At 41.9% G+C, this 22,438-nt stretch overlaps 1 protein-coding gene across 6 annotated transcripts in view; it reads right to left on the bottom strand.

Moving 5' to 3' along the window:
* Nucleotides 1–22,438, bottom strand: part of LOC125463536 (protein shisa-6-like) — a 510,207-nt gene that overhangs the window by 441,975 nt on the left and 45,794 nt on the right. For all 6 annotated transcript variants that reach the window (XM_048554881.2, XM_048554882.2, XM_059653801.1 and 3 more), the window contains one exon: nucleotides 17,647–17,804. In XM_048554881.2, the coding sequence (XP_048410838.1) occupies nucleotides 17,647–17,804 (158 nt within the window). The remainder of the gene's footprint in view (nucleotides 1–17,646; nucleotides 17,805–22,438) is intronic.

The raw sequence follows: 22,438 nt of genomic DNA, 5'->3' as shown, positions 1-22,438 counted from the left end.
ACCACCCAAGACATTTTTCCATCCCCACCCCTGTCTGCTTTCTGGAGAGACCACTCTCTCCATGACTCCCTTGTTCGCTCCACACTGCCCTCCAACCCCACCACACCTGGCACCTTCCCCTGCAACCGCAGGAAATGCTACACTTGCCCCCACACCTCCTCCCTCACCCCATCCCAGGCCCCAAGATGACTTTCCACATTAAACAGAGGCTCACCTGCACATCTGCCAATGTGGTATACTGCATCCACTGTACCCGGTGTGGCTTCCTCTACATTGGGGAAACCAAGCGGAAGCTTGGGGACTGCTTTGCAGAATACCTCCGCTCGGTTCGCAATAAACAACTGCACCTCCCAGTCGCAAACCATTTCCACTCCCCCTCCCATTCTTTAGATGACATGTCCATCATGGGCCTCCTGCAGTGCCACAATGATGCCACCCGAAGGTTGCAGGAACAGCAACTCATATTCTGCTTGGGAACTCTGCAGCTCAATGGTATCAATGTGGACTTCACCAGCTTCAAAATCTCCCCTTCCCCTACCGCATCCCAAAACCAGCCCAGTTCGTCCCCTCCCCCCACTGCACCACACAACCAGCCCAGCTCTTCCCCTCCACCCACTGCATCCCAAAACCAGTCCAACCTGTCTCTGCCTCCCTAACCTGTTCTTCCTCTCACCCATCCCTTCCTCCCACCCCAAGCCACACCTCCATCTCCTACCTACTAACCTCATCCCACCTCCTTGACCTGTCCGTCTTCCCTGGACTGACCTATGCCCTCCCTACCTCCCCACCTATACTCTCCTCTCCACCTATCTTCTTTACTCTCCATCTTCGGTCCGCCTCCCCCTCTCTCCCTATTTATTCCAGAATCCTCACCCCATCCCCCTCTCTAGTGAAGGGTCTAGGCCCGAAACGTCAGCTTTTGTGCTCCTGAGATGCTGCTGGGCCTGCTGTGTTCATCCAGCCTCACATTTTATTATCTTGGATTCTCCAGCATCTGCAGTTCCCATTATCACTGTATTCAACCACAATCTGTTATCTTAGGGTCAGCCATTAATCCCCATCTTACATTGCACTCAAGTTGGGAAATTAATCCTGGTTCAGGGGGCATGCTAGGAGCAGCACCACACACACCTAAAAATGAGCTTATGCATCTGAACTGGAAGGGGACCAATGTCCTGGGTAGAAGGTTTGCTCGAGTGGTTCGAGAGGGTTTAAACTAGTATGGCAGGGGGGTGGGAACCTGAGCTGGAGACTGGAGGTGAGAGTTGATGCAGGTGAGACCGGAGCAAGAGGTAGACCAGCTAGTGGGAAGGATTTTCCTGGGAAGGAACCAAGGGATCAGTTAAAGTGTGTTTGCTTTAACGCAAGGAGTATCAGGAATAAAAGTGATGAACTTAGAGCATGGATCAGTACCTGGTGCTATGATGTTGTGGCCATAAAAGAGACATGGGTTTCTCAGGGGCAGGAATGGTTGCTGGATGTTCCAGGGTTTACAGCATTTAAAAAGAATAGGGAGGGGGGAAAAAGAGGAAGGGGTTTAGCACTACTAATCAGAGAGGGCATCACAGCTACAGAAGCTTCCATTGTCGAGGAAGATCTGCCTACTGAGTCAGTGTGGGTGGAAATTAGGAACAGCAAGGGAGTAGTCACCTCGTTAGGGGTTTACTACAGGCCCCCCAATAGCAGCAGGGAGATTGAAGAAAGCATAGGTTGGCAGATTTTGGAAAAGTGCGGACGTAGTAGGGTTGTTGTAATGGATGACTTTGTGAGGGGTAGGTCATGCCTTACAAACCTTATCGAGTTTTTTGAGGATGTGACTAGTAAGGTTGATGAGGGTCAAGCTGTGGATGTGGTGTATATGGACTTCAGTAAGGCATTTGATAAGGTTCCCCATGGAAGGCTCATTCAGAAGGTCAGGAGGAATGGGATACAGGGGAACTTAGCTGCTTGGATACAGAATTGGCTGGCCAACAGAAGACAGCGAGTGGTAGTAGAAGGAAAATATTCTGCCTGGAAGTCAGTGGTGAGTGGGGTTCCACAGGGCTCTGTCCTTGGGCCTCTACTGTTTGTAATTTTTATTAATGACTTGGACGAGGGAATTGAAGGATGGGTCAGCAAGTTTGCAGACGACACAAAGGTCGGAGGTGTCGTTGACAGTGTAGAGGGCTGTTGTAGGCTGCAGCGGGACATTGACAGGATGCAGAGATGGGCTGAGAGGTGGCAGATGGAGTTCAACCTGGATAAATGCGAGGTGATGCATTTTGGAAGGTCGAATTTGAAAGCTGAGTACAGGATTAAGGATAGGATTCTTGGCAGCGTGGAGGAACAGAGGGATCTTGGTGTGCAGATACATAGATCCCTTAAAATGGCCACCCAAGTGGACAGGGTTGTTAAGAAAGCATATGGTGTTTTGGCTTTCATTAACAGGGGGATTGAGTTTAAGAGTCGTGAGATCTTGTTGCAGCTCTATAAAACTTTGGTTAGACCGCACTTGGAATACTGCGTCCAGTTCTGGGCGCCCTATTATAGGAAAGATGTGGATGCTTTGGAGAGGGTTCAGAGGAGGTTTACCAGGATGCTGCCTGGACTGGAGGGCTTATCTTATGAAGAGAGGTTGACTGAGCTCGGTCTCTTTTCATTGGAGAAAAGGAGGAGGAGAGGGGACCTAATTGAGGTATACAAGATAATGAGAGGCATAGATAGAGTCGATAGCCAGAGACTATTTCCCAGGGCAGAAATGGCTAGCACGAGGGGTCATAGTTTTAAGCTGGTTGGTGGAAAGTATAGAGGGGATGTCAGAGGCAGGTTCTTTACGCAGAGAGTTGTGAGAGCATGGAATGCGTTGCCAGCAGCAGTTGTGGAAGCAAGGTCATTGGGGTCATTTAAGAGACTGCTGGACATGCATATGGTCACAGAAATTTGAGGGTGCATCCATGAGGATCAATGGTCGGCACAACATTGTGGGCTGAAGGGCCTGTTCTGTGCTGTACTGTTCTATGTTCTATGTTCTATGTAGTAGGGTTGTTGTAATGGATGACTTTAACTTTTCCAATATTGATTGGAACCTCCTTCGAGCAGAAGATTTGAATGGAGCTGTTTTTGTAAGGTGCGTTCAGGAGGGTTTCCTAACTCAGTACGTTGACAGGCCGACGAGGGGAGAGGCCATTCTAGACTTGGTGCTCGGAAACGAGCCGGGGCAGGTATCAGATCCTGTGGTGGGAGAGCATTTTGATGATAGTGACCATAACTGCCTCACATTCTACATAGCTACGGAGAAGGAGAGGATTAGGCAAAATGGGAGGATATTTAATTGGGGAAGAGGAAACTATGATGCGATTAGACATGAGTTAGGAAGCATGGACTGGGAGCAATTGTTCCATGGTAAAGGCACTATAGACATGTGGAGACTGTTTCAAGAACAGTTGTTGCGAGTGATGAATAAATATGTTCCTCTGAGACAGGCAAGAAGGGGTAAGATAAAGGAACCTTGGATGACGAGAGCGGTGGAGCTTCTCGTCAAAAGGAAGAAGGTAGCTTACATAAAGTGGAGGAAGCTCGGGTCAAGCTCAGCTCTAGAGGATTACAGGCAGGTGAGAAAGGAGCTCAAAAATGGTCTGAGGAGAGCCAGAAGGGGGCACGAGAAAGGCTTGGCAGAACGGATTAGGGAGAACACAAAGGCATTTTACACTTACGTGAGGAATAAGAGAATGGTCAAAGAAAGAGTAGGGCCGATCAGGGATAGCATAGGGAACTTGTGTGTGGAGTCTGAGGAGGTAGGGGAAGCCCTAAATGAGTTTTTTGCTTCTGTCTTTACTCTAGAAACGAATTTTGTAGTGAATGAAACCTTTGAAGAGCAGGTGTGCATGCTGGAATGGATAGAGATAGAAGAAGCTGATGTGCTGAAAATTTTGTCAAACATTAAGATTGACAAGTCACCAGGCCCGGACCAGATTTGTCCTCGGCTGCTTTGGGAAACGAGAAATGCAATTGCTTCGCCACTTGCGAAGATCTTTGCATCCTCGCTCTCCACTGGAGTCGTACCTGAGGACTGGAGAGAGGCAAATGTAATTCCTCTCTTCAAGAAAGGAAATAGGGAAATCCCCGGCAATTACAGACCAGTAAGTCTCACGTCTGTCATCTGCAAGGTGTTAGAAAGGATTCTGAGGGATAGGATTTATGACCATCTGGAAGAGCATGGCTTGATTAAATGCAGTCAACACGGCTTTGTGAGGGGCAGGTCATGCCTCACAAACCTTATCGAGTTCTTTGAGGATGTGACCAGAAAAGCTGATGAGGGTCGAGCTGTGGATGTGGTGTATATGGACTTCAGCAAGGCATTTGATAAGGTTCCCCATGGTAGGCTCATTCAGAAGGTCAGGAGGAATGGGATACAGGGGAACTTAGCTATCTGGATACAGAATTGGCTGGCCAGCAGAAGACAGCGAGTGGTAGTAGAAGGAAAATATTCTGCCTGGAAGTCAAGGCTGAGTGGTGTTCCACAGGGCTCTGTCCTTGGGCCTCTACTGTTTGTAATTTTTATTAATGACTTGGATGAGGGGATTGAAGGATGGGTCAGCAAGTTTGCAGATGACTCGAAGGTTGGAGGTGTCATTGACAGTATAGAGGGCTGTTGTAGGCTGCAGCGGGACATTGACAGGATGCAAAGATTGGCTGAGAAGTGGCAGATGGAGTTCAACCTGGATAAATGCAAGATGATGCATTTTGGAAGGTCAAATTTGAAAGCTGAGTACAGGATTAAGGATAGGATTTTTGGCAGTGTGGAGGAACAGAGGGATCTTGGTGTGCAGATACATAGATCCCTTAAAATGGCCACCCAAGTGGACAGGGTTGTTAAGAAAGCATATGGTATTTTGGCTTTCATTAGCAGGGGGATTGAGTTTAAGAATCGTGAGATCTTGTTGCAGCTCTATAAAACTTTGGTTAGACCGCACTTGGAATACTGCGTCCAGTTCTGGTCGCCCTATTATAGGAAGGATGTGGATGCTTTGGAGAGGGTTCAGAGGAGGTTTACCAGGATGCTGCCTGGACTGGACGGCTTGTCTTATGAAGAGAGGTTGACTGAGCTCGGACTTTTGTCATTGGAGAAAAGGAGGAGGAGAGGGGACCTAATTGAGGTATACAAGATAATGAGAGGCATAGATAGAGTTGATAGCCAGAGACTATTTCCCAGGGCAGAAATGGCTAACACGAGGGGTCATAGTTTTAAGCTGGTTGGAGGAAAGTATAGAGGGGATGTCAGAGGCGGGTTCTTTACACAGAGAGTTGTGAGAGCATGGAATGCGTTGCCAGCAGCAGTTGTGGAAGCAAGGTCATTAGAAACATTTAAGAGACTGCTTGACATGCATATGGTCACAGAAATTTGAGGGGGCATGCAGGAGGATCAATGGTCGGCACAACATCGTGGGCTGAAGGGCCTGTTCTATGTTGTACTGTTCTATGTTCTATGTTCTATAATGCAGGATTACTTGAATGCTAAACAGTGAAGCAGCATGACATATACAGGGTTGAGTGATTCCACAACCAATGGATCATATCTAAGCTTTGTAGTCCTGCCACATCCCATTGTAAATGGCAGTGGACAATTAAACAACTCAGCAGAGGAGGAAGTTTGGCAAATATCACCATCCTCAATGATGGGGAACCGAGACACAGCAGCAAAAAAGATAGATCTGAAGAATTCACAGCCATCTTTTTGTGGAAGTCCATCTCAGACTGCCCTGAAGTTCCCAATGTCACAAATGATAGCCTTCAAACAAATTAATTAACTGGACATGATATGGAAAGTAGTTCCAGCATTTGATATTGCAAGGGCTATGGGCTCTGACCTCATTCAGGTAACAGAACTAGAACTAGCTGTGCCCTCAGTCAAAGTATCCCAGGATAGTTATAACACTGACTTTTACCCTCCAAGGTGAAAAACTACCCAGGTATATCCTGTTCACAAAAAGCAGGAGCTAAGATTTCCTTGTTGCTATCACCATGGAAATACCTCAGCCAATTAGAGTCAACTTGGTGGCTAATTAGCTTTCCTTTCTCCTACAGTGTAAACTGTTGTGATCATTTGAAATTTGGCATTCTTGTATTAGTCTTGATTGTGTAAGGCTTTTCTACTTTGCTGTTTTTTTTTACTGTAGATTGAAATGGGAAAACGCCTTTTCTTTCTAAATAGACAGAGATTGTTGAAGGATTGCAGCACATTTAAAAAAAAGTAACCTGACAATCATCGTATGCATTGCTTACACAGCTGCTTTTTTAAGGATCAGTGAAAATCTGGTTACAGATGCGTTACAGCCAGGGCGCTGTGTATGACTGGAGCTTTGGCTGACAACAATAGCTGACTTGTCATTAGTTTATAGACCAATTACTAATGATAAAGGCTTCTTGCTGCCAGCAACTACGTGATTGGGTCCCAGGTAGTGAGGTGGCATGAATGTTTGGGCAGTAGCCATCTAGAAGGAATACTCTTTTTGGTCCACAGTAAGAAGCATCAACAGTGTGAAAATTGCTGTTTTGTCTCGTCTTTCCAGTTGCTGTAAGCTGTGCCTTTTAAAGAGCTTTATAAGTGTGAACCAATCACTGTGTATCTTTCGCAAACAGGTGGAAGCACGTGGAGAACGATGACTGAAAAACAACATTCTCATCAGCAAAAGGAGAACCTGAGCAAACTCTGCTTCAGGGGCCACTGAACTGTCTTCCCAGTCTTTACCTCTGTCCATAACACCCTTCTTTTTTGATTGTGTAAATGCGTGTGTGTATGTGTGTGCGTGTGTGTAGGTAGAGGGAAAATGTCTCAGGGAATTAGATTTTTAGCCAGTAAAGCTCAATGATAATAGTTAATAATTGTTAAACTGTGGCTCATCTTTTTTTAATAATAAATTGTAATTTGTGTTAATTACACAAATCTGGCCCATGTTTTCTTTTAGCCATAGGTCTTAAAGACTGGTCGCGTGGGGAATTCTGCATGGTGTTGAAAATCTTTAACAAACCTAAAGTAGGCCTTGATTTCCAGCCCTCTACCCTAGCGAGGTTTAACAAGTGTCAGAGAAATTATCAGTTGTACTTCCAAGTGTTATGAAGACATCTTAGCTATCAGGCCTGGTAAATTGGTTAGATGGGGATAAGAATTCCCTTAGTTTTACATCGTCACTCGACTTGCCTGTATCATTATATCTGATGGCATTCAGTGTAAGAAACTGTGGTGTCATTCATTTTTTATTTGAGGAAGTATAGAGCATTTTCTTTATGGTCAAAGACCAGGAGCTGTGGAGACGAAAACAGATAACAAAGTGTGAAGCTGGATAAACACGGCAGGCCAAGCAGCATCTTAGGAGTAGAAAAGCTGACGTTTCGGGCCTAGACCCTTCATCAGAAAATGATTCTGATTTTCTGATGAAGGGTCTAGGCCCAAAACGTCAGTTTTCCTGCTCCTAAGATGCTGCTTGGCCTGCCATGTTTATCCAGCACCACACCTTGTTATCTCAGATTTTCCAGTATCTGCAGTTTCTATTATCTCTGAGATGAAAAGAGATTTGGATATCCCAGTGCAGTAAAGTTTTATTTTTGTATCTGGCAGAAAAAGGAAGAATACATTTTTTTTTCATTAGCCCTGCATTTGGTTTTGGACAGTGTACATTTAAAGAATATATGGATCTGGGAGAAGGTACACTGGAATGGTACCAGTGTTTAAAATGTTAACTTGTCAGCCATTATATTTTCTTGAGCTAACAAGGTTGTGGTGCATTTTAATTGAGGTCTTAAAATTATAAAGTTATTTGATATTGTAGAGGGAAATTATTTTCACTGATGGGGAAGTGCAGAACAAAGGATCACAAAATTAGAACAAAGCCATTCACAAATAAATGAGAAAGCATGATTTTACAGAAAGCTGAATAGAAATGTTCTCTAAAGGCTGTGATTACTGGGTCAATTGAATTTTTCAAGGCTGAGACCAATAGCTTTGTTGTTTGGCGACAGTACAAAAGGATAGGAAGCAAATATCAGTAAAAGACACTGAGGCACCAATGCATAGTCATATGGTTGAATTTTATAGGCATCACAATTCACTCTCCACCACCACCTCACCCCTTTTACAAAATTGCGGACATGTTCCCCTGTGATTCCAATTGTGGTTCTACTGCAATTTAACACGAGGAGCAGAGTTATCCTATAAGCATCACGTAACTTTCTTAAAAAGATATGTCTTTGTCTAATTGTAGATAGCTGCAAGACCAAACCATCGCTTCTGTTCTTTTGAAGAGTAGTTTATTCCCCTGACTATCTTATATAAGCATGCATTTATACACAAGTGGCTGGATTTTAACAAAATACAGCTTCACATTTCTGGGAGACAGTTCGCAGCCATCCCACAGAAATGCTGTGCCGTACTTCCATTTTGACAGTTTTTTTTGTCACGCAGAACTGACAAGGCTAAGCAAACCACATCTTCCCATTACCTCTGATACCATTTTAACCTCTCTTGTTTTCACAGTTCAGCTGCCGTATTCTGAAATTGCAAAGTTCCCACAGCCACTTGGATAGCTGCTGTCAACCAATAAGTACCTACATTTAAGTGTGATGTTAGAGTACCACCTGGGGAAGTGGCCAGCGAGGAAAAAGGCAGAGTCCCAGGGGTAGGATTCCAGATGAATAGGGGATAAGAAGCAGGGTTGCATTTCAGTAGAATGCCAAAAGGCAAGGCTGCATAATGCTACAGGGTAGGAATCCAGATGAGTAACATTTCAGGTAACAAAAACAAAGTTGCTGAAAAAGCTCAGTAGGTCTGGCAGCATCTGTGAAGGAAAAAACAGACTTTAACTTTCGGGTCTGGTGAGAAGTTCTGAGGAAGGGTCACCGGACCCAAAACGTTAACTCTGTTTTTTCCTTCACAGATATTGCCAGACCTGCTGAGCTTTTCCAGTAACTTGTTTTTGTTCCTGATTTACAGCATCCACAGTTCTTTTGGATTTAATTTAGAATTTCAGGTAAGTCAGGTGCCAGGAGGGAAGGGTTTATGGTGTAATGTGTAGGATAGCAGCAAATAGGGTGCTGGAGGAGTAGAGGGTAGAGTATCAAGCAGAAGTAGACAGCTTGTTGAGTAGGGTAGGGTGTCAGGTATGGCAAGGTGTGTGATGTAGTGTTATGGGTAGGTCAGGATATTTGTAAACACCAGCAAACTAGAAATGGATGGAAGAATTGTTTCAACAATGTACAAGGTTCCTCGTGTCTGCACAGAACAACCATATTGATACTGAGATTAATAATACACGTAGTCTCCAACCTATTGTAGAAAGTGAAACAAAAACAGAAATTGCCGGAAAACCTCACCAGGTTTGGCAGCATCTGTGAAGGGAAGATAGAGTTAACCTTAACTCTGATTTCTCTCTACCGATGCTGCCAGACCTGCTGAGATTTTCCAGCAATTTCTGCTTTTGTTTCAGATTTCCAGCATGCACTGCACCTTTGGTTTATTGGAGGAAGTGATCTTATTGTGTGTAGGCTTCACCATTCTGCACATTTTGCTTGCACACTTCTAATCTAGGATGTGTAATGAGACAACAATATGACTTGTATCTCTCAATTTTGGCTCTCAGTTAATTCATTCTAACCATTTGCCTGGTATACGTTATCATAATCATAGTGAGTTCTTCAGTTCTTCTCATGTTGTGAATATGCTATGTAAGACTGAATATAATGTAAAATTTGATTAGGATTTGGAAGAAGCTGCTTCGTTACAGACAGTTCCTGAACTTCAGTCGACATATTTTCGCTTCAAGGTTATTATATTGGGAACATCCTCTGTGTTAGATGTTGGTTGAACCATTTTGTAATGTTTTGTTGAGCTTTATGCTGCATCTTGGGCTTTTTCTGATGGTTGGACTATCAGTATGTCTTTGTCCAGTGCCCCTTAATCGCACATAGCTTGCCTGTGCCGTAGGATGCTGGACACTGTTTTATTAAATGGGGCAGACCACACTTTATGCATGATTTGCATGTTTCACATTGTTCATCATTGCTATCTTGGAGTCAAGAGCTTAGAGGGTTTTCTGATCTGAACTTTTGCTTCCATCTTTTTTAAAAGACAGAGCTCAGGGATATGTTAATGATGCACAAAATCTTTTTCTGAATGATTTTGGTTGATGTTGAAGCCATCACTAATTCCAAACGTCTTTCAGCCAGCTTTTCTTCACTGATATCATTCTCTGCACTTTTGTGGCAACATCTGCCAACAAACCGAAAATAATTTTGCTTGATTGCTACTTGTAGACATAAACTAATGTCTGTAAATTCTGAAGTGCATCTTAAACTTGAGCTGATCCTCAGTTTATTTATCTTTTCCATGATTTTTCTGGGTCTTCATCAGAGAAACCTAAAGAATGAGCTCTTCTCAAAATTAATTTCCTACACCAATCAGTATGACCACTTTCTTTTGGTCAAATTTGCTGCTCAGTGAATGAAGTGTCAACGCGAGGTTGAATAACTGGAATTCAAGGATGAGCTAAGTAGCCTGCCGATCCATTTCAGGATTTTAATTACCATTGTGGTTTGAATATTAAGCACATGTTTCCAGAGCTATTTGAGCTGTCACTGTTTGAAATGCTTTGAGCTGGGAGAGAGACACTTACAATATACAGTGTTTCAAATAAAGTGAATATGTATTGCAATCTTATTGACTTAATGGGAATTTGGGGAGCCAATGTTTATGCCAAAAGGGCAAAATAGAATGGAGTTTGTGCGTCTTCTTTACAGTTTGTGCTCCTTCCTGAAGTGATGATTCAATGGAGGAAAGCCTTGAAAACCTCTGAGAACGTTCCTGGAAGCCTCATTCATGCTGTGATGTGGACTTATTACGGCGGTAAGAGTTAAGTTGCAATGTTAATAATAGCCTGTCATTTTTCTCTCATCAGGTTTAGATCGATTCAGGCAGTGCTTGTATGGTCTGTACCACTATGACACATTAATTGAGAAGTTGGTTGATCACAGTCTAATCAAGTAGACTATACTCAAAAGAAAAAATCAGAGTTAACATTTCAGGTCCGGTGACCCTTCCTCAGAACGGGGTGACCGGACCCAAAATGTTAACTCTCTTTTCTTTCTCTTTCACAGATGCTGCCAGACCTGCTGAACTTTTCCAGCAACTCTGTTTTGTTCCTGATTTACAGCATGCACAGTTCTTTTGTTTTTTTTAAATCAACTATACTCAAACCCTTCTGTTCCCAAGGAAGCTCTTATTCTACAAGATGTATAGATGCATTTTGAGTTGACTGCTTGTTTGTAGGCTTATATCTTGAACAATGTAGCCACCATGATGATGGCAGTCTTCTTGACACACAGTCTTTCTTTGACACACTAGAATAAGCAATTTTTTTGTTTAAAAAATAAAGCTTCAATGTCGGGCATAAGCTAATACTATGATGGATGTTACGATTATGTTGACTCCTGAACACAGACTAGGTTCTTACTGAGGACATGTGTCAGAAGATTTATTTACAGAGTGACAAAACACGTTACAATTTTATCGGAATCATTGCTTTAGCCCTTTGTCAAACTGGTTGACAAACCGATTATCCTAGTGGATTACAAAGTGCAAAAGGAGCTATTCAAAGTCAAGCTGATATTTTAAACAGGAATATTACGTGACATTACTTTATATGGATGACATCACTCAATCGCTTCGGAGGTACACGAATACATCATTGATAACACAAGCAGTGTACCATGACATACTCCAGGCAAGCTGCAATTTGGTGGTGGGAACAGCAAGGCTCATTCCACAATTAAGGCCCACAAGTGGCTAATTAATGGCAGTCAAAAGGCCATTTCCCCACCTGGTCACAATTTATCAGGGATGAGATCAAAGCAGCGAATAAACCCAGAAAGTTATCCTTCTCTGGCATCAGGCAGAAAGTGGACAGTCTCCACCAATGGCACCCATTCAATGTTGGGTGCACCCCCACAAGATGTGTCCCTCTGGGATTTCTTCCTCACCTTTGACTACTCCACCGTTACCATCAATTCCTGGCCAAACCGAGTTGGTCCTCCAGGCCTGAGGCCCCGACAACTAGCTTGACTTGGGCCCCAGGGGCTTAGACTTCTTGAACTGCTCACAATCTCAGTCCTCTCCAGAGCAACTCATGGCACTACTGAGCTGCAAAAGCTACAGGCCAATCAGATTGGCAGATACTGCACTGGAATAGAACTTCATCCTGCTTGAGGGGTGGATGTCCTATGTCCAGCCAATTGTAAAGGCTGCCTGGCAGTCAGTATCAGTGTCTACCAATGGTAGGATGGAATACCTCACCATAGATTAAAATCTTGACCTGTGAACTTCAGTAAATGGGGTGGTGTATAGCACCTACTGACACAATGGATCTTCATCTCATTGTGCTCATGAATGTACCTTAATCCTATGAACAAAGTAGCACTATGTCAGTTGGTATGTCACACTGCATTCTCCACTCTCACTATCCTGCTTAGTCGTGAAACAAAACTGTCAATTTGGTGATAAGTTAGCACTAAATAATGGATAGATTTATGCAGTTATCATCACCACTATGAACTAGGTTAACTTTTAAAAATTTTGGAAACAAAGTGAAAAAGCTTTCATCCCAAGAGTCTAGGCTGGATCTGAACTTACATACCCAACATACAAGGACAGTGTTATAACCCAATTAATATTTTATTCTTTTGTTTTCCTTTCCCAGGTACATCTGTTTGGCGTTCCCCTAGAGGATAGAATTTGGAATAATTGGTCTGGAACTGAAGACAATTGTTGGATTGACACAGTGATAGGCCCGAAACGTCAGCTTTTGTGCTCCTGAGATGCTGCTGGGCCTGCTGTGTTCATCCAGCCTCACATTTTATTATGTTGGATTGACACAGTTTTATTTTTGGAATGTGGGTGAGAGGGAGTAGGGAAGAAAGTCTTGATCACCCAATAGAAGTTGACAAGGAGATGTATAGTTGATCCTTCAAATTCAAGGCTATTGTCAAGTAGAAGCAGTTTGTAAATATGAGTTATTAATAACCTTTCTTGAATTTTGTTAATATGAGGCTATAGCCTACTGTAAATTGCAATTGCTTTGCAATTCTTGATAAATAAAAATTAAAAATGGTAAGTATCCTGATTAAGAATTGTTACAAATCCTTGACACACAGCTTCAACCGGCCTCAAACTATATTATTTGAACTGAACCAACAAACGATAAATCTGCAGTTAAAATGTCACTTACATGGTAACACTGGCTTTGGATATGCATCAATGAGAAAGTGACAGATCTTGTGGAAGTCACTTCCTGAACGAGACCCCAAATAGACTGAGGTATTCTTTAATTTATTCATAGGCTTAGGTGCCATTGACTGGGCCAACATTTATTGCCTCGTTGAGGAGATGATGCAGGCTTTCTTTTTGTTTCGCTGCAATCGATGTGCTGTCGGTACATACAAAATACCATTATGGAGGGAGTTCCAGGACTTTGACTGAGCATCAATGAAGGAATAGCTGATATCTTTCTGGGTCAGGATTGTCAGTGGTTTGGAGGGGTACTTGCTAACGGTGGTATATCCACATACTGCATCCCTTGTTTTTGTAGATGTTTGTAGTTGTGTGTTTGGACAGTGTTGTTTAAGAGGCTTAGTGAATTTATGCAGTGCATCTTTTTGATGGTACACACTTTTGCTACTGCACATTGGTGGTGGAGGGACTGAACGTTTGTGGATGTGGTGCCAGTCAAGCGGGCTGTTTTGTTCTGGGTGATATCGAGCCTCTTGAGTGTTTCTGAATATCATCCAAGCAAATGGGGAGTATTCCAGCACATTCCTAACTTTATGCCTTGTAAGTGGCAACAGGCTGTGGGGAGTCAAGAGATGAGTTATTTGCTCAGCACGGAGAGTATATGCCATGGTCTTATAGCCACAGTATTCAAATGCTTAGTTTAGTTCAGTTCAGTTTCTGATCAATGACAAACCCCAGGAAATTGATATTAGGATATTTAGTAATGAGAAATGTTATTGAATGCCAACAGGTGATGGTTAAAATATTTTTGTGGAAGGTGATCATTTCCGGCATTTGTATGGCATGAATGTTACTTGCCACTTATCAAGCAAGCCTGAATACTGTTTTGGTCTTGCTGCATTTGGGCATGGACTAGTTCAGTATCTGAGGAACCATAAATGGTGCCGAACATTGTGTAATCATCAGTGAACATCCCCACTTCTGACATCATTATAGAAGGAGGGTCATTAATGAAGCACTGAGCAGGTTATGCTAAACTAATGCTGCATAACACCTGCCTTCACTCTATTGATGATGGAGAGTAGACTTAGTTGATAATTAACGGCTGGGTTGGATTTGTCCTGCTTGTGTGTATAGGACATACATTGGCAACGTTCCACATTATTGAGTAGATGCCAGTGTTGTAGTTGCACTAGAAAAGCTTGGCTAAGAGCACAGCTTGTTTTGGAGCACACATCTTCAGTACTATTGCCAGAGTGTTGTTTGGGTCCCTAGGCTTTGCAGTATTTGGTGTTTCAACAGTTGAGAGCATTCAAGTGGAATGAATTGAATTGGCTGAAAACTGACACCTGTGATGCGGGAGATCAGGAGAGGAGTCCAAGGTAATTCTTCACCATGGTATAACTGCACTTGGAATATTGTGTGCTGTTTTGGTCTGTTTATCTGAGGAAGGGCGTTGTGGCTATGGAGGAAGTTCAAGGAAGGTTTACCAGACCATACCATTCCTGGGATGGAACGACTGATGTATGAAGAGAGATTGGATTGACCAGGAATATATTCACTGGGGCTTAGAAGAATGAGGGGTGATCTCATTGAAACCTGTAAAATACTAACAGCACAGGACAGTGTAAATGCGGGATAGAATAAATGAGGAGTCCAGAAACAGGAGTCACAGTCTAAGGATGTGGGATAAGCTGTTTAGGACTGTGACAAAGGTTAATTTCTTCGACAAGAGAATGGTGAGCCTGTGGAATTTTCTGCTACAGAAAGTGGTTGATGCCAAAACATTGAATATTTTCAAGTAGGAGTTAGATAGAGTCCTAAGAGCTAAAGAGACCAAAGTGTTTGATGAGAAAGTGGGATCTGAGGTGGATGATCAACCATGAACATATTGAATGGCACAGCAGGCTTGAGGGGCCAAATGGCCTACACCTCCTGTTTTCTATGTCTGCCTAATTCAGTCGATATTTCTGGCTGAAGACTGGCGCAATAGTGAAGGCTGAGGCATTTACAGCAACGTGTTGGGCTCCCCCAGCATGGCGTGTGGGAATATTTGTTGAAACCTTATCAAGTGAGTTGTTATTTGTCCACTGCTATTCACAATTGATGCAGCAAGACCGCAGAGCTTCATTCTGATCGATTCAATGTGAAATTGCTTTGGGTTTGCCCATCATTTGCTGCTTTTAGTGTTTGGCACACAATTAGTCACATGTTGTAGCATCAACAGGTTCACATTTCATTTTAGGTATTCCTGGTAATGCTCCTCGTAAGCTCTCCCATTCTCTTCATTGAACCAAGGTTGATCCCCTGCCCTGATTGTAATGGTAGAACTGGGGATATACTGGTCCATAAGCTTGCATTTTAGGTTTGAGTACAATTCTGCTGTTGCTGATGGTCCACAGTGCCTCATGCACGCCCTGTCTCGGTTTCTAGATCTTTTGAAGGTTATCCCTATGAATATGGGTGATACTGCCACAACGTAATGGAAGATATTCTCAGTGTGAATCAGGACTGTCTCCATAAGAACTGCATGGTAGCCACTCTATTTAAAAATAATTTCATGAGCAGATGCATCTGCAGCAGGCAGATAGGTAAGAATCAAGTATATTTTCACTCTTGTTGGTTTACTCATGACTGTGTCTGTGACAGTTGAGTGAGCTGGATCAGTAGTGGTACTGCTGAGACTCATGGTGATGGATGATATAATTCCCCACCCAGAGTACATTCTGAACCCTTGCCACGCTCAGTGCTTCCTCCAACTAGTGTTCAACATCAGTTGGATGTTTCATGGGGGGGAGATACGCTCTGTGGTAATCAGCAGCTGGTTCTCCAGCCAGTTTGGTTTTCCAGTTTGATCTCATGTGGTCCTGAGTTGTTGAATTAAAACAATCAGAATAACTCCACCCCAGGTTATGCAGCCACCTGTACTGGCTCTATCCTGCCAGTGGGACAGGATGTACGTTGATGGTGCTGCTAGGGACATTACCTATCGGCAATGATTCTGTGAGTATGGAGGTTTGCCGAACATGTCCACTGTATTCTTAGAAATAACATCAAGCTTCTAGTTGCCTGCCACTTCAATTCGCCATTGGTCAGATAACATAACGTTTCCATCTCAGGCCTGCTGCAGCGCTCCAGTGAAACTCAATGAAACCTGGTGAAACAACACCTCATCTTCTGCCAAGGTACCTTACAACTTGCAGGATACAGCATTGAGCTTAGTAGTTTTAGAATATGAATATCTCCTTTCATCCTTGTTCTTCACCCTCATGCTCCCAGGTCCTATTTTGGTTGAGGTGCTCCCAATACACTTTCAGTTATTCACACCTCCTGTTAGCACCCATTCAGCATCTACTTCTGTCTCAGCTTACTATCAGCAATCCCTTTTTTCTTTCCCTTTCTCTTTTCTTTCTCTATCGCCATCCATCCGCCTCACTCGTTCTCTGACCCTCAACCCCCACCCCCAGTCATCCACATAAATACTACCTTTTCACAGCTGCTTTCAGTTCTAATGGACTCAAAATGTTAACTCTGTTTCTATCTCTACAGATGCTGCCAGATCTGCTGAGTTCCTCCAGCACCTTGTTCTTCTATCCTCAGGGTATTACCTGGGTTTCCAGTTAATAATTCATCATCGCTGCCAAAGACAATTTCCAACGGGAAAAATGAGGCTCATTTACATTTGTACCTACCGCAAGGGTCCTTTCTTGAAAGCACCCAGCTATTTCCAGAGACTGCCTAAAAACCTAAGAATTTTATGTTTAATTTTATTGCAATTAATAAAATGGATGTTCCCCTTGCCAAGCAGGAAAAGGTGGCGACTGGGGACTATCAACTGAATACAATCTCACTTGTAGGGTGCTCCTTTGCCTTGACATCAGTAAGTTACCTCATCAAGTATAACTTCAAACTTACCAGTCTCTGTTGGTAACATTTAAGCCTAGTTAATAATGTACTGAAAAGTGTCCTTACCTAATCTGTGATAATCACAATCGCAAGCTCAAATGTGTGTATTTGTCCCAGTTTTAGTGCATTGAGGTTTAGATCTTCACTCAACTTGCTCCAAGTCCATGGCTAGTTTATTAGAAGCCATGAGATCTATAAATCCACATGATATAGGTGCAGAAATTGACCATTCAGCCCATCAGGTTTGCTTTGCTTTTTCATGTGTCCGTGGCTGGTACGATAATCCTCAAATCTACTTTCCTGCCTTTTTCGTTGATTCCCTGACCAATTAAAAATCTGTCTATCTCAGCCTTCAACTGCAACTCTGTATTCACTACTAACTGAGACACTGTAGCAAATATTTTAGCCAAAATTCATTAAGTCAATATAGTGACAGAAATCGCAAAACACACATCAAGGTCTCAGTTTGAGGATGAAGCTCTGCTCACCATGATTGCCTTTGGATGTTCGCACTGGTGTAAAATGGTTTTTGGAGGTTCTAACAGGCGAGTTTTCCTTGGGCGATCCATCGATTGCAGTCATATTCTCTCTCTCATAGTGTGGCACTGGAATCGGCCCCTGGTTTCGTAAAATGTCTGCCAAGGCCCTGTGAAATGTGACATAAAATAATGTTTGAAAGATGGTACAGTGTCTTTATATGACCCACAATTCATGTTGTCGTGCTACAGGGTTTCCCAGAAAGAATTGCTGGGATTGCTATTTGGTTGCAAGTCGGTACTAATGCTGTGAAACACCATTTTTATGATTTGTATAGACAATTGAAAACATCATATTACTGCATCATTGATGGGTATAATTCATTAAAAATGCTATGTTCATTTTCACTAACATGTATCTGGATGAAACTTACAACTCTAGTGCAGCAATGGTAATAAATAGTGATTAACTTGAAGATGTGGCTTTTTAAATGTTAATTTTGTTAAGTATGCAGTTGCAGATACAAAGATACATAGAGTGCAATATGGATTATATAATACAAATTTCAACCAGTTGTGAATGTTTGTATGTGGCATGCAGATTAACAAATGTTCCTCAAAAAATGTGTTCCTTAAATCAGTTCTATCAAGTCCCTTTTAGCCTCTTTAACCATACCGAACTTGGGAACATGCCAAAGGTTGATACCACTTCTGAGGATTTTTATATACAACTAATCTTTTTGCAACTGTAAGAAACTACTCTTTACCAGTTCTACAACTTTAAAGAATTGACAATTTCAAGTCTTTAAGTTCTAAAAGTGGGGTGATGGAAAGTTAAAAGATGTTAGAGTGAAGGTGAAGCAGAGGATTTGCAGCCAGTAAAAGTAAGATTACTGGAATTATAAGAAATGGAAAGGAGGAGAATAATATGGTGAGGAAATGAGCATATTACTTTTGAGCGTGGGGCTCACAATTCTATATAACCATATGCAGACAATTGCTCTTCTCAACACATCTATCCAGTTCACAGCTTTGAAAGCTTACATGGTGTATTAGCATTTATAGCCTATGTATAACAGAGATTAGAGGAGATTAAAATTCCATTTATATTTAGTTGCATACTATTCCCCTCTTAACCCCCAGGTATTTCATTTGGTTGGGTCGGTGATTGCATACTTCCTTCCTTTGCTCTTTTGTTTACTCATACTGTGACACAGTTAAACTCTACTTTGTGTCAAAGAAATGTCAGTTTGTACACATCTTTGCCTTCATTATCACCTCATGTACCAATTTTCCATTTAGAGATGCTTTTCCTCTGTTTTTGTCTGTCTGCTTACCATCATTCCTGTGTTTCAATTGGCTTTTATAGTCAATGAATTAATTCCTTCTTTCACTATTGCTTTAAGACCTCCGGTGACTAGATATATTTGGATTCCAAGTTTTCAAATATGCTTAAGGCTTTCTACTGAATTAAAAGAAAACACAATATTTCAACACTCATTATGTTTGCTTTTTATTCCAGCAGTTGAACAGCAGAGGATACCTCATATTTTGACAGGACTAACAGTTCTGAAAGCTTATATCTCCATGTTGTTGGTTCAAAAGGCTTTAAGATAAATAATGAGAAGTTTTTTTTGTCCAGTCAACTAATACAAAAATGGACTTTTATATGGATTGTGAAAAAATTCTTAGGTTCTCAATAAACATTTATTACCTATGATTTAAAAAGAAAAATTCCACGCAACTACGATTTTGTTGAGAAATTTGAACAAAATGTTTTATGCCACACTGTGCTGCTGCTCTTTCTTGTGTTAGGTCTTCACTATCTTGCACTAGCAGATTCTGGTGCATAAATATGAGTTAAATTTCTTATCCAATTCACAACTTGTTTCAGATGCAATCACACTCTCCTTCTAGACTCATTCATTTTAACCTACCTAATGTGTTATCGATGTAATGCTCTTCAACAGTCATTGTGCTTTTGCTCTCTGGCTGAACTGTTTTCATCTTTCCAGTAAATGAGTCAATCTCAGCTTGTATATTGACTTGTCCTCTTGCAATTCACCTTTTCCCTTACAGGGCTTTCCATTGTCATTTGTCCGATTGTAACCTGCCAGGTACATATTCTCTGGACTGTGTTTTTTCCATTTTAACTGTGCAGAAAGAACACAGCTCATTTTACCTCAATTATATGTGAATAGATAATAATTCTAAGTTGCTGCACCTTTTATCTCTTCCATCTTTTCCTATCAAAGGGCATCGGTGCATTTCATTATTCTGACAGTAACAGCTTTTTTTCTTTCTTCCCTCCTAGTTCTAATTATATGTTACTGTGCTTGTTTCCAGATACAGGTCTCCCATTCTCAGCTGTAAACTATAAGTTCAGTCACACAGGCATTTGACTTGCATAGTTTTACAAGATTATATTCTCAAATCAGTATTACTCCCCATCATTGACAGTATTATGTACCTCTCTATGCTTTTGATTTATTGACCAGGTGAGCAGACAACATCTGTTCATCATTGAGAATACACTCAAGAAATTCCCACTGGACACTGATCCAATATATTCACCACATTTTTCTTGGTTTGTAGTTCAATCTTGAAGGAAAATTGTCTCCTCTAGATTGTTACATTCATCCCAATTACATTATTGCCTTTACTCTGACCAGCTTGCCGATGCGTTTATACCTTGCCCAAAGATGCCTCTGACCCTCCCATTTTCCATGGTATTCATCCAAAACAAAAGGAGAGAAAACTCTTTCAGATCTTCTGTTAAAATGGTCAAAATAATTTTTTTGTCATCCTCTTCGAATGATAGACAGTTCCTTCTTTGTTCTAATACTTGTTTGCTCCTTTCTACTACTTGGTAGGATCTCTCATTGACATATGCTGTCACATGAAAGGAGTTATAATCTAGTCTTCCTTATTTTTCTAACTTGCTTCCACATATCAGTGTTTCCTCTGTTCATTGGCACATGCTTCACTTTAACAGAATGATGAACAGTATTTCTACTGCTTGCTGTCTGCTTTCCCCAGGGCTCTGGGAAAAGGAAGGTGGCTCAGTGGTTAGCACTGCTGCCTTACAATGCCAGAGATCCAGTTTTGGGTGACTTGTCTGTGTGGAATTAGTACATTCTCTACATGTCTGCATGGGTTTTGTCTGGGGGCTCTGGTTTCCTCCCACAGTCCAGTGCTGTGCCAGTTAGGTGGATCAGGCATGCTGAATTGCCATAGTGTCTAAGGATGTATAGTTTATGTGGATTACCCATGGGAATGCAAGTTTACAGGGATAGGATGGGTCTGGGCAGGATGCTCTTCAGAGCATCAGTTTAGACTCAATGAGCCAAATGGTCTGCTTCCACACTCTAGGAATTCCATGATTCTAGGTATTCTCTTCTGATTTTAACAGTAGTGATCATTAGATTAACCAAGGCTAATAGGGAAATTGACTTATTTAATAACATTTGAGTTTGAAGAAAGATTATTTTCCTTCAATACAACAATGCACTGTTCTTCTCAACTGTATTCCAGGCAGAAGTTTACAGTTCATCCCATTTTATTATTCAATATTGTCTTTTCAGTCCTTTGCTTCCTCAGGTAGAATTCTTCAAACCCAGCTACCAGTCACCAAACATACAAGTCTAAACCTTCTTATGCTTTCAGTTGATTAGTTTTCCCTCTCTTAACTTTGGCCATGAGTTAAAAGATTTTCTAAGATGCATTGTACTGTGAATGGATGAGGGCTCCTGTATTCTTAGAACCACTTTCTTTTGCAAGGTGTCACTCTGTCTTGAACAACTTATGATAAAAGTGGACACTTACCTAATTTCTATATTAATTCTATGTGTGTTGCTGAGTGGCATCTGTTCCATTTCAAAGAACTTACAAATTGTAATCTAGCTATTAGCTCCTATTAATTTGATGGTTACCCTGAAGCATCCATTAGAATAATCTAAAATAAATAGAATCTAAAAAAAAAGAATAACATAAAATATATTAAAACAAACTAAATCTTTACTTTAACCACCATGGGACGTGGCTATCACTGGCTGGCCAGCAATTATTGCCAGTCCTTGGTTGCCCTTCAGCAGGTAGTGGTAAGCTGCCATCTCATAGCTCCTCTTGCTGTCAGCATTTCATCTCCTCCATATCCATTCCTCTAACATACTGACAAATCTCAAAAATGCCTGAATTACTTCTTTTTTTGCGAATTTGTGGCAGAATTTATTGTTGGTGAAGTCAAGTGAATTTTGGCCTCACCTGTTCAGGTGTTAGCCATGTTTGATTAAAAACCAACAGAACTGCGGATGCTGTAATTCAGGAACAAAACCAAAAGTTGCTAGTAAAGCTCAACAGGCCTGGCAGCATCTGTGAAGGAAAGAAAGGTTCTGAGGAAGGGTCACCAGACCCGAAACGTTAACTCTAATCTTTTCTTTGCAAATGCTGCCTGACCTACTGAGTTTTTCCAGCAACTTCTGTTTTTGTTTCGTGTTTTAGCCACATTTGAAATTGCTTCTGATATAGTGGTGACTCGCAATTATATTTGAACTTTCAAAAATTAAAATCCCTCCTGCCCAACCCCCACACTCTTTCTTCGCAAGTTCATTTCTTCCAGCTCATTCTTGGATGTTTACATGATCAAAAGACCAATCCCTTTAAAAAAAATAAGAATGTGGAGTTAAGATAACAAAGTGTGAAGCTGGATGGACACAGCAGGCCAAGCAGCATCTCAGGAGCACAAAAGCTGACGTTTCGGGCCTAGACCCTCGCTCTGATGAAGGGTCTAGGCCCAAAACGTCAG

The sequence above is a fragment of the Stegostoma tigrinum genome, chromosome 22 (assembly GCF_030684315.1).
Source record: "Stegostoma tigrinum isolate sSteTig4 chromosome 22, sSteTig4.hap1, whole genome shotgun sequence".
NCBI lineage: Eukaryota > Metazoa > Chordata > Chondrichthyes > Orectolobiformes > Stegostomatidae > Stegostoma > Stegostoma tigrinum.
The sequence above is the reverse complement of the archived record's forward strand: the minus strand, read 5'-3'. Positions and strand labels throughout refer to the sequence as shown.